Source organism: Larimichthys crocea, chromosome XX (genome assembly GCF_000972845.2).
Source record: "Larimichthys crocea isolate SSNF chromosome XX, L_crocea_2.0, whole genome shotgun sequence".
In the NCBI taxonomy this organism is placed as follows: domain Eukaryota; kingdom Metazoa; phylum Chordata; class Actinopteri; family Sciaenidae; genus Larimichthys; species Larimichthys crocea.
The window spans coordinates 10,858,660-10,876,132 of NC_040030.1; the positions used below are offsets into that span (position 1 = coordinate 10,858,660).

Genomic DNA, 17,473 nt, shown 5'->3' on the forward strand with positions numbered 1-17,473 from the left:
AACCTCATTTTTCTCATAAATGTTTAATTTGTGAGTTCTCCCCGGTAGAAATAAAAACACAGCCGTTACTGTGTATATACAGCTGTATGGAAATAGATATGGGATTTACAACAGGCTATGAAATGATCCTGCCCTTTTTTTTTTTCATTAATTTGATGTCATTTGTCACTGTCCATTTTATTTATTTATTTTTCTTTGTCTGTGTGAATGAGTGGCTGTTCGAGGGGATATAAATAAAAATCTTTGTAAATTTGTCATAAAGTTTAACATGCACTTGAAACTTCAATAAAAAAATATTGTTTAAAAAAATATATATATATTGGATTTACTAAACAAAGCAAAGTTTACCCAGAGTGCACGCTCACCTCCACATCTGTGCGTTAAGGTGTTTCTCCACCATGTTCTGGAGCGCCAGCCTCATCCGGTCCCATCGCCTGTCAAACACATAGTGGCCCCGTCCCATGAGCCTGCTGCTGAATACGCAACACTGGAAGGAGAAGGACGAGAGGAGGGTAAAAAGGGAATTTGGGGACAGACGGGAAGTAAGGTGAGACATGGAGGAAGAGATGTTGATGGGAAAAGAGAGACAGGAGGAGGACGTATGTGAGGTAGATGTACGCAGAGTGGCAAAAACACAAACAAAGAGAATGCAGAGAAAACAATGAAAAGGAGTGAGTGAGAGAGAAAGAGGGAGGAAGTAAGAGGTGTGTAGACAGAGCAGGATGTGGAGTCGAATGACAGAAAGATGAGAGATAGATGGAAAACAGCAAGAATAGGAGCAAGAACATGACAGAGAGGGCAGAGAGGAGACGGAAAAACACCTAATTATTAGTGACTGATCTAAAAGACACAACCATCTCTCAAGCACTCTATGACTCATGAGAGGATGCAGCTTAAAATGTTTAACGTCACATGTTTAATGACATATACGGTATAAGGTGTAATCTAATTAAGACAGGAAGTGAGTCATGCATCCTTCCTGTGATCACCTTTCTGGCAGGAAAGAGTTGTTTTGTGTTTTTGTGTTAACTACAGAAAGCATTTAAATGTGAATGTCAGCTTCTTCTACACAAAATAATGGAGTAACATCATAGCCGCTTTTTAAACTGCTCAGTCAACATACCGAAAATAGAATTGCACCTCTTTTTGTGCACTGAAAACACTTGATAAGAGTTACACTCGAGTCTGAACACCGACACAAATTATTCTTCTAAATGGCATTTAAAAGTAGACCCTGCAGGGTAAAAATGGGAAAAATTGCCTCAAGGTTATAGACTCTAAAAATGTTAGTGCAGCATTAGTATGACAGCACTTACCCCTAAAGGCTGCGGGTGGTGATTGGAGCAGTGAAAGGCAGGTCTGTCAGTGTCCTCTGGAGTCTCCGCGTCTCCCTCGTCACTTGAGAGCCGACCGCCGTCTCCTGCTGCCGTCGCCCAGCTGTGGGGAGACGGCTCTGGGTTAGGGGCCGGAGCCGTGGCTGGTGCCGGGGGCAAAGGACTGGAAGTGGAGGTGGTGGAGCCTGGAACCCTGGAGTGGACATGTTAGAAGTATAAAAAGGTGAATAAAAGAAAAAAAAGATATAAGAAAACAGAACAGTGATGGGGAAGAAGGAATGAAGAAGAAAAGAGGGAGGAGAAGGAAAAGGGACAGAATAGAGTCTGAACAGATGTCTGAACAGATAAACACAAACGCTCACGTCAATGTCATATCTACACCAAGATGTTTGCTACACAACCCCAAATGACTTCCCTTTTCAAAACAAAGAATCATCTTTTATATAGAAAGAGGAAATGAGTTTCTCGTAACACTTTCACAAGGGCAGGGGTGCCCTTCTTTTATTATTATGTCTCTTTTCTGGCACTCTTGTTTACAGCACCCCCTGGTGGAAAGAAACATGAACAGATAAGAAGTTCCTGGACAGTTAAAACACCAGTGATGTGAAAAGGCATTAAAAATGCCAAAGTAAAAGACTTTTACGTATATTGTGTGCAAAAGTATATTTCTATAAAAGTAATAAATAATTATAAATAATGTAGATCAATTTCAATATTGACACTTGACTTTTCTGAATGAAGTCAAAACAGAGATCTAAGTAAAAAATTATATAAATGCAACTCATAATATCCAAATGTTAACGGCTTTATTCTTTCGTATGAACGCGGACAGTTGATACTGTAGGTGTCCGCTCTCCTACCTGGGTATGTGTGCATTTGCCAGCCGTAGCTTTAGTGTGGACAGGGGTCGTCCATTTGGGCAGTGAGGCTTGCTGGGACTCGCGGTGTCTTGTGACGTGATACTCTGGCTGCTGCCGCCTTCCTTCCCTCCCTGTGTTGCGTCCTTGTCTTTCTCCTTCGCTCCCTCCTTCGGCCGGCCCTTGTGTTCAGCCAGGAGGATGTCGAAATGTTTCCTTCGGCCGGGCACGGCTCGTCGGTGGGTTAAGGAGTGAGTCTGAAGTGGACAAAAAAAACACATACACATACACACACAAAAAAAGGTTAATAGTAGTTTTATACCTGTTCTTCTGAGAGCTAATAAGCACCAAACACCACAAGGTTATTTCCAGGGAGACTTAGTTAATGAAAGTATTGATCTGTGAAGAATTCACAGTGTGGCTCAAACATAGTTCAGCAGGCCTGATGGCTGAACTCGCAGGAGCTGGAATCGTGGTTCTCTGGTTTCAGGAAAGTTTCCATAATCACTGAACCTTGCTGCTGCCCACGTCACACCAGACTAACACGGGCAAATATTGTCAGTGCATGGTGAGCTTGTCTACCTTTCCAACTACTCTGGAAGGTAACCACTCATTAAACATTTGGTTTTCAAATAGTCCAAATAGAAGGAAAAAAATGTTTCCTGTACTCACTCAACGGTCATAGTGAGAATCAGAATCATCTTCACAAGCTTTAAGGCCTGGAAGGTGCATCTTTACCTCAGGATGGCAACTGATGAGATTTGGGAAGATACCCATTATCAGTTCTGCTTCATTCCAGTTCTTTACCCTGTGCAACTTCTCAGTGCAACTGTCTCCACAAAGTGTAAAAACAGAGTAGAAACTTGACTCAGGCTACATGCTGCTAAATTTGGATATTTATCCTCTGTAACGGATGTGCTGCTCGGTTGGCCAGTAGTGGCACTAATGCTTGAAGTGTCGAATACATGGCATTCCGGTCTGGACTGTTTCTTCCTCTTTGCCATGACTCCTTCTTGTTGCACAAGTGTAGACGCAAAAGTTTAACGTCACTGTTTTGCAATGAGCAACTGAAAAACTAGCCGGCACTGATAAAGGGAATTGTTAAGCACAGAAGTGCGTCTGATGGATCGGACTATATGTTGATTTAAGTTCACTTGTTATGAGGGGTACAAGCTTAAATGCCCAGTGAGTAACCCGCTGTAACTGTTAGCAGGAGTGATTATCAACATACCGCCTGTCTGATTTCCTCCTGCTGCAGCTTCACATTAAAAGCATTAAACTGGTGAAACACAAGTGAACTTTTATTATGAAGTAGTCACAGGAAACGCAATGCGTTTGTCAGTGAGCTTGACAGACAGGAAGTAATAGAACAACAAGAAGCTGTTAAGATGAAGAGCTGCAGGAGAAAGGCTGCACACCTTCGACTTCTCAGTGAGGTAACCGACCGCTTTCACTTTTCCTGCTGTTAGCAGACTCATGCCGTGAGCAGCATGAAATCAGATCACGTTTTTCACACACACAAAGATGGAAAAGGGACAATTCTTGCTTGTCTTCTTTGTTAAATAGACAACTGAGGATGATGCCAACAGAAACTGAAACAAAAGAACAACTAATGAATTAATTTTATTTTATGAGTGTCATTTTTTTTCATCACTAACTTAACACGAAACATGATCAGAGGTCATTAAACCTCTGAGAAACCTGTCGTTTCCTCACTTCCTCCTGCAGGTTCAGGAGCTTCTTCAGCTGCTGACTCCAGCATGACTTAACGACTTTCTTCAAAATGACTTTGCATATCTCTTATTTATGAGTTATTTTTTAAACCACGTTGTGTATATGAACTACTGTGACATGTGAATTTCCCCACTTTGGGATCATTAAAGTCATATCTTATCTTAATTAAGAAAGTTCACAAGATGGATTTTACCATCATCTCATCTCTTTTGGGAAACAGGGCCCAGGTCTCTCTCCTGAAATTGTGGCTCTCATTTGAACTGCTCATATAAATGGAGATTAAGATACACTTATTCTCCCTAACCACTGTGAAAAACATCAACACTCTAGTCTGATACATGTTTAATTACTTAATAACCAGTTTCAAGTGATTAGCAAAGCTTGCTAGAAGTAATTAAAGAGCAGTGAAATAAAGAGTTTTGCTGCTAAAAGATGCTGTAGCCTCAGCCAACATCTATAATTACCTCATCAAAGCAAGTGTAAGGCCTGTAATACTTCACCACTGCTACCCAACATTAACTGAGAAATGGGAAGTGCAGACGAATCGCAGACGACAGGCAGGGGCGGCGGACCGGGTCATGACTGTGGTTGGTTAGTCCTACAGTGGTGATGTTAGCGCGCCCCCCTCAATATTATTACTCTCATAAACAAACAAAACTGCTTCCCTGGTCAGGCGGCCTCAGACAGGAAGCAGGAAGAAGGGTCATTGTCTTTACAGAAATTACAGGGAGGCGGAGGAGAGTGTGAGCGATGGTGCGTTCGTATTTGTTGTTACCTTGCAGGTGAGAGACCGAGTGCACGGTCGTTTAGTCTCGGGGTCCTGGACTCCACAGTGCTTGTTGGGATCAAACACTCTCCCTGTAAAAAGACAGAAACAAAAACACACACACACACACACACACACACACACACACACACACACACACACACACACACACACATTAGACTAACGGCCATCATTTAGCCATTTTTCCCTTCCCTTGGTGAAGTATGAAATCACAAATCACATTAGCTGGGAGTGGGCGCCTTCCAGTACCACAAGTGCATTATTAATTTGTCTCTTTTGAGATGACCGTTCACTCGCTGACTTTCGCCTATTCACATATTCCTTTTGTTCACTCTTTTCATTCACTCGTGGTCTAAATGGTCTAAAGATACTCTCGTCTAGTAGTACTATTCTGTGTGACATTAGTAGCGACGCTTCCATTTTCAAACAGATAAACTGTACAGATCCTGCAAGCTGTGACAAATCACTCATGACAGGACATACTGGCAGCCTGACGAGAGTCAACTGTGACTGGCAGCCGAGGAAACTCTCTGCTGCTTAAATGAGAAAGAATCTGAGTAGGAGTTGTACTTTGACGATGAAATGTAACTGTTAAGACGGTGTCAGTTTGCTGCCAACATCTCTGATGTTTACTGTAAAGAGCTCTTCACAGGTCAAAATGTGTTTGACGCGATGAAAATTCTTAGGTGTACACAAGCCGTGTTCGCTCTGCCCTGAAGAAAGAAGAGTAGCTGTGTGAGTGTTACACTTGTCACCTAAAGCTAAAAATGAGTTCAATGTTTTCAGGGGCTTTAAGAGTTAATTCACCAAAAGCATTTTCATGAGCACATCACAAATTCAATTGCCTGGATGTTGGGAGGCAATGACACAGTCATATTCCACTGTGGTAATTTACCTAATTTGGGAATTTCATGTCCGTTCACTCTCACATTTTCACTTTCATTTGACCATTTCTTTCTCAACCATAGGTATTTTTAATATTTTATTTGATTCGATTTTTTGTTCATTTATAGCTGTATTTGACAGCAGGGAGAGAGAGTACACAGAAGGACCACAGATGACTGCAGTAAGGACTTAGCCTTTTGTACATGGGACGCAGGTAACCATTATATAATCAAACAACCAAAAGTTAAGATTATTGTTAGAAAGCGGTCTATCTAATTTGGTCCACCAACGATGTGTTATGTTATAGATATGTTACCTCTCTTTGTCATTTCGTTAGGTCTCAGTCAGCTGTTGTTGTTGAACTATTTCCAGACTCATATAATTTGTATATTTTCATTTTTTTTGGTGAATAAAAAGCCACGTTTTCTTGAAAAAACAGTACCTTGTCACTACCTGCTCGGTCCCCAAAATCCAAAAAGGTTGCAACGAGAGCGATCATAATGACAACACAGATTTTAAACTAATCCTCAGTTTCACCATATCGTCTCCAAACAATACATCCACTCTTTGAATTAGTGTCGCCAAATCTAATTGATGTTTACACGTGAATTATTTTTAACACTCGAGTTCATTTTCTCTTTCTCTTTCAAGTGTTTTAGATAATATGGTTAAACCAGAGGATGCTTTAAAGCTTGCTTACTGGTACTTGCTATTTATAGACTCAGTTTTCAAGCTGCATCTTGTCTACAGTTGCTGCAGTAAAGTTGGTGACTAAATTGTTTTAACTATTGAAATTAATCATAAATTGAAAAATAAGAATGAAGTTGTTTTTTCCATACATAAAAAAAACATCTAAATTAACCACTTTTATTTATTTATTTTTTTTTACATCCTGGGTCAAACACTGAATGTCTACACTAAGTGAATTTTCACTGCTTTTCCACAGAGAAAGCATTGCTCAGAGGGAGAGAGACCTTTGTTGACCAACACAATCTCGCCGGCCAGCAACAACCTCCGGTCAGCAGGTTATCTTAAAGAGTGTTACTGTCACAGGGCTGTAATCTAGTGTCGGACTATCCTATAATCCCTGTAATCTTTTTGTGTTTGCAGTATGAGACAGCTCCAGTAGATACCAGCGGACTCACAGAAGTCCAACAGCAACAAGCACACACTTAGACATAAACAAACTCCCATGCGCCGTGACAAGTTCACACAAACTTAAAAAGGAAGTTGAGAGAGACAGAGAGAGGAAGATGGTGAGTGTTAACAGACTGAAGGAAGACACTGATGAGAAAGGGAAACCAAACAACACAGACAGCAGAAGAACAAAAACGAGTGAGAAACAAGATGATGAGAAACTGTTAAAAGGAGGAGATGGGAGTGTGTGAAAGAAAAAGAATAAAATAAATAAGGCCAGGGTAGGAGTGTGTGAGAGAGAGAAAACAAGGAGGTTAGAGAGTGAGAGGATGAAAAAATATAGACACACAGGAGGTGGGGGAAATCTCTCAAGAAGACAAGCAGCTTCTTGGCAGCGGGAGCTCGTGAATTAGAGGGTGTAAATCAGAGGCTAGGAGCACAGCGAGACTACAGCGCGAACGATGAGAAGAAAGAAAAAGAGAAATGAGGAGAGGAGGAAGAGGAAAAACTGAGATAGGACACCAACAACCAGACCCTGAAGCATGCAGCACAAATCCTCTTAACTTTATTGCTGTGGCATGTTCGCATGTGGTATCCATGTTAATATAAAATAAAAGGAAAGTTTGGAAGTTAAAATGAGAGAAACATTAAAAGCTATAGGGAGACATTTCTTTCTTTCCAAAAAAAAACAAACTGTCCTGTCTGCAGCCAAACAGCCAGGAAGCTTTTCAAAGGGTATGAAGATAAGAAATACTGAGTGTGAACTTGTGAGAGCATTTGCATGTATGTAGAAATTCTTGTGTAAGGCTTAAGAGAGCAATTTAAGGAGCAAAGAGAAATCTTAACGGTTTCAGTACAGGACTGTTTATGGTTTCAGAATCATAAAAAACAAAGGCAGGATTCAATTATTAAATGTTCTTCTTTCCTTCAACTGAACCCATTAGTCAGCAGTCGAGACTGTGGGAACTCTGTGAAGCCATGAAGACTAAATAAGTGTCACTTTGAAATATTAAATTGCAAGAGAAAGCATGCATGCAGAAGGATTTCACCCAGATCGATACATAAAACAACATTTTTGGACTGACCTGAGAGTCTTTTCTGAGACCTGGAGGGTGTCTTAGTGCCATTTTGGTGCTTCCGGTCCAATGGCGACGCAGATGACACCAGCAGAGTGCCGGATCGGTGTGAAGGTGAGGGTGAGGGTGAGGGTTTCCGGTCCAGCGGGGAAGGAGAAGGTGTAGACGACGGCCGCCTGTCTAGGGGAGAGCGTGCCGGACTGGGCCGCCCGTCCAGAGAGGATGGAGACGTAGTGGTGGAGCGCGGTGTGGACGGCCCGCTGGTGCCGCGGCCGTTCATGAGCTTCTCGCTGGACCGGTGGGAGGACGGGGGGGTGAGGGACAGCTGTTTGAGAGAGGAGGGAGAGGTCGAGGAAGAGGAGGAGGAGGAAGATGAGGATGAGGAGGTGAGGCGCACATGTGACGCTGAGTCGGCTCGGTTGAGGCACGGCATCTTCTCCAGGCTTACGACAGGGAGGGATACACTAGAGAGGGGAAGAGCGTAGTTAAAACGTTGTATAAATGTTCAGGGAGCAGCCAAAGCAGCATTTTATGAAACTCTGTGGGGAAGCGAGTACGTGCCCACCATGTCTTGTTCCGTGCCCCCTTTGGTGGGTAGACAGCGAGCGGCGCCTTGCTGAAGCGGGAGTGAGGGTAATCTTTAGGGACCCTGAAGGCCAGCGTGTCCCCAGGGCTGGGAGCCACAGCGGGGGCCACTGCAGGTGCTTTGGGCTTCATTGGGACCAGTGGACTCCGGGAGGGGACGGGGGAAATGTGGCGCTTCTCTGAAAAAGGTAAAAGACAGAAGCAGGGACGAAAGATCTTAAAAGGTCAAGTGGATTCATGACACACACAAAAGATCAAGACACACTCCTACTATCAAGATCATGCATTGCTAGTAGGTACTTTTTTGGATCTGGGACTTTTTTTTTGGATCTGATTTGCATCTTACTAGCACCCGTGTGTAGTGCAAAGTGGTTCTTACACCAACGTGTTTAGTTTTTTTTTTTTTTACCCTGCTTAGGTGCCAGATGGCTGTGTTGTAACACAGGAGAGACAAATCTGTGCCAGAACCTTTCCACAAAAAGAATAAAAGATTTACAAATCAATTAAGTGTATTTTTTCTCTAATTACCAACTTGCCTGACACCATCTGAAGTGTCCTCGTGTGATAAACTCCACCACGTGAAGTTCAAATGAGAGCAACAATTATAAATACCTTTTGACCCAGATCTGACCAGAATGCACAAGTGAAAGGATGCTGAGACACAGAAAGAAACGTAGAGGGGAATAAATCACGAGGACGTGTGTGTGTGTGAGGGGAGGGGGTGGGGTTAAAAAAAAAAAAAAGTAGGAGGGGAGACGAGCTCACACTTACGGTTTTTGCTATGCATGTCTTTGTGGGAGAAGGGTGGGGAGGGAATGAGGGGGTGTGGTCCAGGGCTGTTTGTCTCTCTCTGACTGTCTCACAGGGAAACTACACCCCAGCTACCTGAATGAAAACAGAGGGGTGAACGTGTCATAAAAACAGAGAGAGGCGGCGGGGAAAAACACACTGCGCACAGTAAAACATTACTTTGAATTGCTAACAGTGGCGTGAGACGTATTTAAAAAATGATTCATGTCATGTTATTTGCACAGTTCAATGTTCATTTAAGCGACCAGCTGCTTTGGGATGTAAACAACCAACGTATGACTGAGGTCTTGCGAGATTTAGCTGAGATAAAAAGGTGAAAAGCAGTAGTTATTTTTGGAATGCCATCAGCTCGTGTGGTTCGCTGAATTTCCTGTCTGCTGATAAGATGCTGTGACATGATTATATAGTAGCAGGCTCAGGTAGAATCAACTGCTAAATGTAAAAAGTTAATTACAGACGCCTTTCCTTTGATAAAAGGCCATATCTAGTTGCTATCTGATGACATAAATATTCACCTTGCAAACATGATCACATACTGTTGCAAATGAATAATGTCCATCCGTGGAATGATCAACAAATAATGCAACTGCACACAATTACACTGATCAACAGCAAATGTACTGTCCATGCACATCTTTTCTCAGGCCCTTCCTTAAAATACTTGACATGTACAGCCCAAGGTCAAGCTAAAACAACTCCCTGAAACGCGATGCACACACCCACACCGTGACTGACTAACACGCAAAATTATAGTTACCTGGATGCAACTCCAGAATCTGTAAGTGAGTGTGTGTGCATAACGTACAGCCTTCGCTATCGATTTATCCCGGCAGGCACCGCCTTGGCACCCACCTCTCAGCAACTGAGGTGCTTTGCCTTCTAACAGGCTTTGCTATGGGTAAACACCAGAGGTGAAGGCTGTTAAGGATGTGATGTACTCTCAGCCAGGCCCCAAATCTGTGCTTAAGTTAAGTGGCAAGACCACTGAGCACCGCCAGCTGAGGGTCCCACAGCCTAACCACATGCCTTCAGACTTGAGTTTATAGCTCCACGGGTGCTGCACCTGTAGAGTTTGGTTTACGAGGCAACATAGGCAATCCAGCCAGCAGCCTCTGTCTCAGTTGACAAGCTACTAGACTGACTAGTGTGAAACAAACTCCTGACGAAATAGCACTGATGTCATGCTTTGCTCAGTGAGCAGCATAAGGGATTGTGTATGTGTGTGTGTGTGTGTGTGTGTGTGTGTGTGTGTACACGTGTGTCACAATGTCGGACAACCCAGTTAATGAGTGTAGTAGTGCTCTACTAACAGTAGCACATTGGAACAAAAGGGCAGAGCAGACAGCCTGACCGACCCCTGTGTGTTTGCTCAGACTGCATGAGTGCACATGAATGTGTGCTGCAGGTGACTGAGGGAGAGTGTGCGCACAATGTGTGTGCGCAAAGTGTGTCTGTGTGTATATAAGAGATTAAGCCACTGCATGCATAACAGGTGTGTGTGTGTGTGTGTGTGTGTGTTTGTGGTACCACATTGCAAATTTATATGCTGTGTATGTGTATTTTTGTCCTATAGCCTGTATGCATAATAAAGTCAGTGCATCTCTGTGTGCAGTATGCATATGTATATATATATAATACTTTGTAAGAGTATAATTAGTGTATGTGTGTATATCTCTATATATATGTGTGTGTGTGTTTGTGTGTGTGGCAGGTGTGTAAATAGGCCAGTGGAAGCAGAGGCAGCTGCCTCAGAGTAGCGGGATCAAAGTCCAGAGGCACATTCGCAGGTATGCGACTACAACATTGACAGTTTCACACAATAAATCGCACATTATTTCACACATTCACACACACACTATTTAAGTCAATGCAACTGTACAGTTCAATGAAGATGTATGAATGGACTGACAAAATTGCATGCATGTGTATGTATGTGGTGTTCTTTTTATTTCCTGTTTTTGGCAGATTTTTCAAAAACCTGAAAACAGGGTTTTGTGTCTTGTACATGCACATTTATGTTTTTGTATCAATGAATTCTGCGCTGCAAGCTTTCATATACATACTTCACTTGTAGGCCGAACATTTCAGTCAATTCCTGCAAACTCATACAAACATAAATGTACGAGTTTAGAAAAACTAAAGTTACAGATAACAAGTTCAAGTTCACCTTTTTTAAATTATATAATATTCCTGATACTTGCTATACGAGTTCTGTTGTGTGTTTTGTTTTCTTTGGATTCCTGTTATTTTTTCCTCATCAATAAAAGCTATCAATAGCAAAACAATTTTTAAATACGGTTTGTTTTGCGATGAAAAGCTACAATTTGAGAAAAAAAAAGTAACTCTGCAAAACGTATTGACTGAGAACTGAAAATTAAAACAACATAATCACGGGCAGTTTAAATCGGCGGCTAACAAAAATGATTCAACCTTTACGGCTAGTAAATCTGTATCTATAATAAGACAAAATGACTGATAAACAACTTATTTTCGCCTCAGAACACACTCAGATATTGTTGTGTTTTGTAACAGAACTCATCTTGTGAGCGAGGAGTCAGTTGGGAGCTAACCGTACTGATTTACAATGCATGGACGGCTGCCCAGGCAAGGTCACTAAGCCACTCGACCACAAGGGCACCCTCACTACTACGCTCTCCTGCCTGCCTGCCTGTCGTTATGGCAATGCCGAGAGGCCCAGCTGGCTGCCGATTGGCTGGTCGACTCATCCTGTGGGTGGAGCCACTGCATGATGAGGAAGCGGAGGCTCTCGGAGCTCAGCTGGGTTTTGTTTACGTTGAGAAAGAGAAGCAGGGGAGAGAGTGAGAGAAAAATGGGTGTGAGGAAACTGTGAAAAGCATCTATAAAAGATTCTCAGTCACTTAGGGTATCTAGAAATCAAATGCAACAGGGCAGAATGTAATGTAACAAAGCAAAGGGAAGGTTAACTCCTTTTAATAACATTCAACCACATCAAAATCAGAGGAAATCTCAAAATCACCACATTAACAACCCTAAAATATGCGGCTCACAGTTCCCATACCTCCCAGTTGGAAGGTGTCATAGTAATGCAATAATAGTAAAAACTATTTTGATGCCATGCACCATACAAACTTAAGAGTACGAAAAAAAAAGCAAGGAAACCTACCTCTGACGTACAGTAGAAACGGGTATTTGAACTGGCCAAAGCCTCAGCTAATGGTTCATACACAGCCAAGCCTCAACGACAACACCACAACAGTGAAATGAGCAACACCACCAGTAAATGAAACTAAACAAGAGTTTCTGTGGTTAAGAGCAAAACTTTCCAACAACAGACAAACATCATGTGAAATGAACAACTTGGCCACAACTCAGACACACACACACACACACACACACGCACTTCCACGCATACTTTTACACAACAACAAACCCGAGACACCAAAACATCAAGCGGACCCAAACACTTGCTTTTTGACGTGTCTCGGAGGTCAATTAATCCACCGCTACAGAGAAAAGTTGGACGGCGAGCAGAGAGGCAGACACGCCCATCAACAGCAACAACATGACCCTTTCATCACACGGTCGAGTTACGCGCACGTAGCAGGGGAGTCAGGCTGAAAGAGCGCAGAGAAGGAATCACGGTCGATGAGGGGATGGGAAGGAATGAACTGAAGTATCCGAGAGCTCATTCATCTGCACGCACAACTTCAAAAGCGTTCTCTCATTCCTCTTTGAAATAAACTCATACTAAATCATACTTAACCCTGTTAAAAGCACTTAAAATGAAATCATACAGTGTATCTTCATTGGGGAAATTTCGTTACAACATCCTGACACGGTGATAATAAGCTCTGAGGTTTTCACTCATGAGCATTAAAAACAATGTCTTTGCACTCTTTTTTTTCTTCTTTTACAAGCTCACTGGAGTGAGCGCTGCACAAACACTGCCAGTACGAGGGATTTATTTGATGCCCCACTGGGGCCACTTATGCTAAGAATATACATGCTCGCCTTCCTCTAAGGCGATTTAAATCAACAAATCCACTAAATGGAGCAAGTCTCTGATGTACATAATGCAGTATATATTAACCTTTTTTTAAACACAAGGCGTGGTAGTATATATTAAACGTCTATTCAGCTGAAGCTGTGTCCACTCTTTTCTTCACAGCAAAGCCTGAGCAGCAAACTGGGCGTGTATAACTCAGAGGCACTGACCCCTGAGGCAGCCATCCCCCCCCCTCCTCTTGTGTGTGCATGCATTTCTCTATATGTAGGGTCTGCTTCAGTGCACAGGTCAAGCAAGAAAGCAGGTCCCATGATGGACACACACACACACTGACAAAAAAGACAAATACAACGCCTGTAAGCAATTAAAATGAATAAAAATCCCCAGCAGGGAACAATGGCACTGCACTTGTTTCCATATTACAGTGACATGATGGGAATGTGCAACAATGGGAGGAAATGCATAAAAACCTCAGAAGAAAACCCTGACAGGGCCAGTTCCTCGAGGCAGTGTACTCAGCAGAGGTCGAAGGGGAGCGTTTTTCATGCCATGGCAGAGTATAATGCTTCAAATTTAAGAATGGAGTCAATTAATCAACCCAAGTGGCCAGGCGGTACGACGTCGAGGTCACTGCTCTACAGTTAAAGTTATTAGAAACATAAAATTATATATGAAACGAGATGAAAGTGACACGACTATTCTACTAATCAGCATGTGACTTGGCCTGCTGGTCCACAGCAACGCCTGCTTGTCAGCACATTACGGCCCAGCGATAGTTTTGTTTTATGGGATGAGCTCTCAGGAGATTCCCACTTCTGAGTCTGTGTGTGTGCATGAGTGTGTTTTAGACCTGTTGTTACACAACTCTGTGTGAGTGTGTGTGTGTCAGCAAGTAGAAATGTTGCCAACAAGGGTAGGGTGGTGGTGGTGGTGGTAAGGTGGGGGGGCTACAGGGTGCAGGAGTAGAAACAAAACAACAGTGCTTGCCAGGAGTCTATGTGTGTGTGTGTGAGTGTGTGTGTCTCACAATACCACTGACCTCTTTCTGTTGAGAAACAGAAAGTGAGAAATGCGTGTGTGCATGCAACTCCACTGGCCTCTCTCCTCTCAGGGAGAAAAGTGTGTGTGTGTGTGTGTGTGTGTGTGTGTGTGTGTGTGTGTGTGTGTGTTCATTAAGCTTGACCATGTGTCCCAACCCGCGCTCAGACAGACAGACGGCTCAGGCTGCTGCACGTGCCACCAACAGAAGGAAGCAGCAGCTCGCAGGCAGATGCAAGCAGCGCTCAGCCCACAATCAAAAACAAACAAGAGTGAGACGGACAGGTCGGAGGGCCAATGAGAGCGGAGATCAACAACAGATACTACTGCCTACTTTCTATACATTTTAAATTTAAATGCACACTTGAATGTAGATTTGAATACCTTTTTAACGTTTAATATAAGTATGCGACATCTCAACTTAATCACTACGATTTGTGGCTAAAGATTGCAGTCTCCATAGCAACAAATATTGCATTTTTAAGAAAATTAAGGTAAGCCTAAAGGGGTATAAAGAAAAGAGATCAAGCTATTTCAAAAACATCATCTTAAAAGAAGAAAATGGTTATTCTAATTATTAGCTTTTTGCATACACAAAAAAAAAGCTTGTTCAGAATTCTACATCTGGTCCATTATTCTGTAAATTATTTAGTGTTTTCCAGTTAGTATCAGCCTGCTGAGAATTACAAAGCATAAGCAAGTGGTGTTTGTTTGTGTAGAGCATAAGTTGCAGGGAGGCTATGTTTTTAAAGAGCCCTACAGGAATGAAACAGAAATTTTTGTATCGACTTGAATGGCAGTCTGTGTGTGAGTATGTTGGTTCTGTGCCTGTGTGATGCCCGGAGGTGTGTATCTTCCTGAAGTGATATGATTATGCCGCTGTTATTGTGTGGGACTGTGCCCTGAGGGGGTCTTACCATAGTGTGTGAGGATGCCCTGAGGAGTGACCACCTGATTGCAGACATGGCAGACAACAAGACAAAAATCCTCCAGTGCTGGAAACTGGCTGGAGACGAGCATCTCTGAAAAAGAAGACACGGAGAGTAGAGACCACGTTTTAGAGAAAGAAAAACAGAGTTGAATACAGCTTGTTTCTGCAAAACGGAGACTTAATCACACAATTATTAGTTTTATTCAAAGTAAAATTACTTTCTCTATAGCAATACATACAACAGTAGTTCAGTAGTACATGGAGATCGGAGTGAAGCCAATGCCAAAGTGCTAAAATCTACAGTTCCTCGACCGTCCACTTGGCTGGCTACAGAGAATGTCAATCACCATAAGTCTCCAAATAAAAAATGTCAAACTTCACAGCACAAGGAAACATGTTTACAACCTGGTACAAAAAAAACTGTTTTGGTCTCTATAACTAATTTCCCGTCCATGACAACTGTACTGAGTCTGAATTGTTTTTAACTCACCTGTTCAAATTATATTAAGACTTAAGAGTTATGCATAATTAACAGCGTGGCCTCTTTGATTGACACGAGGGTGCCGTTACAGACAGCTTGTTTGAGCAACCAGGTGTCATTCGGCCCGCTATGTTTATATTGTCATTGGTGGGAACTAACGATTATTTTCAGTATTGATCTGAGGATTTCTGTTTTAATCATTTTGTCTATAAGACTAGGCCCATTGTTATTTACTAGATTGTGTTTTTTAAAAATAGATTACAGAAAACATGACCTAGAATATCAGATTTAAAACAATATAAAACAGATAATATGAGCAAACAAATTATCACAACTTAGAAGCTGAAACAAACAGATGTGAAAAATGAAGCAACAAATTCATTAACAAAATAGATTTCAATGACTCGACAACTTTCTAAAACAACTTTCTAAAACTCCAAAAAAAAAAATATCGGCCAGACTTGAGCATGGTGCTCAACATGATCATTTAGTTTTGGAGCAAGTCATCCGTTGCAACAATTATCACTGACATGGAACAACATAGCAAACACACACCACAGATGTGTGCGTCTGATAATGTGCGTTCTCTTAACCTCAACGGACAACACATAAACACACACCGACGAGCATATTGTACTCTAACTCGCATACAGTAACATTATGTCTGGAGATACAAGAGATACACCACCCAACCAACAAGAACTGAAGATAAATGGCAAATATTGAAAATACAAACAAGTATGTCCAGCTGAAAATAGCTGTTATCTCTTTTGGCTAAGCTTCGAGAACTTAATCCAAATGTACCCAAACAAGCTCTGCTGACAGAAATCATAGCACACATTAGAATGGGGCTTAAACCAGACTCGCTGAGGGGAGGTGGATGTGTTTGTATAAGTTGGAGAATGTGTGGGTGTTTCCTAATTAATGGATTACAAATAATGCACACAAGTAAAAAAAAGTTCAGTAATACTCCTGTTCCTTTCCTCAAAGTGTACTTCTACTCTTTACTCGAGTATACTTTTGAGCCAGTAATCTATTTTTTTTTTTACAGCTCTAAAGTGCACAGGGGGATGCATGAGGAGCGCCTCTGCAGCGTATACCTCGTTGCCAGCTCAGCTGCCTGGAGGAAAAAATAAGCACCACCTGTCTTTTGACCACGATGCAATGTTGACGAAGCAAAACCCAGAACAAGTGGAAGCTTCCAGCGACAATCCCAGACCACACTTTGTATACCAGTATTTAAAGAAAAACACTACATGATGAAGTGCTTGCTGTGCCTCCTAAAAAAAAAGAAAGAGCTCATTGATGTAAGTTACACATAACTGTGTGTAAAAAACAAACAAAAAAAAAAAAAAAAAAAACAGTTAGCTATGTTAATTTTTGATGTGTAACATTGACCTTTAATGTCATGATAATGACATCCCAAATCACACCTTAAAAATATTAAAATGCAAAGTAACTTCTGCTTTAATTTATCAAGCCACTACTTATTTATCTTAGTCTTTTTTAAAAAAGGAAGTCATTATTTTACTTGTAGATTTCCAGCACGACACCTACCACCATGTGTCAGTCAGACAGAGCGCATGAGGTGCATGTTGTCATGACCTTGCATTTCTGGCGAGTTTTGTGTTATCTGGAAAGTCAAAGAGACTGACAGTTATGTTTGGTGCCCATCAGTCTGTCTGTGTGTCTGTGCATGTGCGTGTGTGTGTCTGTGTGTGTGCGCACGGGGGAAAAAAATGATCTGCTGGGTCATTCAAGGTCAAAGTCATATTACACACATACAACATGAGCCTGTGCATGTGTGACATCATGTGAAAGGTCAGATGG

The 17,473-nt window shown here is 42.1% G+C and overlaps 1 protein-coding gene across 5 annotated transcripts in view; it reads right to left on the bottom strand.

The window, feature by feature from the left end:
- The window catches only part of atxn7l1 (ataxin 7-like 1), a 28,827-nt gene that overhangs the window by 6,123 nt on the left and 5,231 nt on the right, over positions 1–17,473 (bottom strand). For 3 of the 5 annotated variants that reach the window (XM_019267459.2, XM_027272141.1, XM_027272142.1), the window contains exons 3-9: positions 15,149–15,253; positions 8,376–8,574; positions 7,820–8,274; positions 4,701–4,783; positions 2,195–2,448; positions 1,317–1,527; positions 366–487 (exon numbers count right to left, since the gene is read on the bottom strand). In XM_019267459.2, the coding sequence (XP_019123004.2) occupies positions 366–487; positions 1,317–1,527; positions 2,195–2,448; positions 4,701–4,783; positions 7,820–8,274; positions 8,376–8,574; positions 15,149–15,251 (1,427 nt within the window). In that variant the 5' untranslated portion in view covers positions 15,252–15,253. Of the gene's footprint in view, positions 1–365; positions 488–1,316; positions 1,528–2,194; positions 2,449–4,700; positions 4,784–7,819; positions 8,275–8,375; positions 8,575–9,007; positions 9,050–9,166; positions 9,281–15,148; positions 15,254–17,473 lie in introns of those variants that run through there. The other 2 variants (XM_027272143.1, XM_027272144.1) reach the window with 2 other exon arrangements.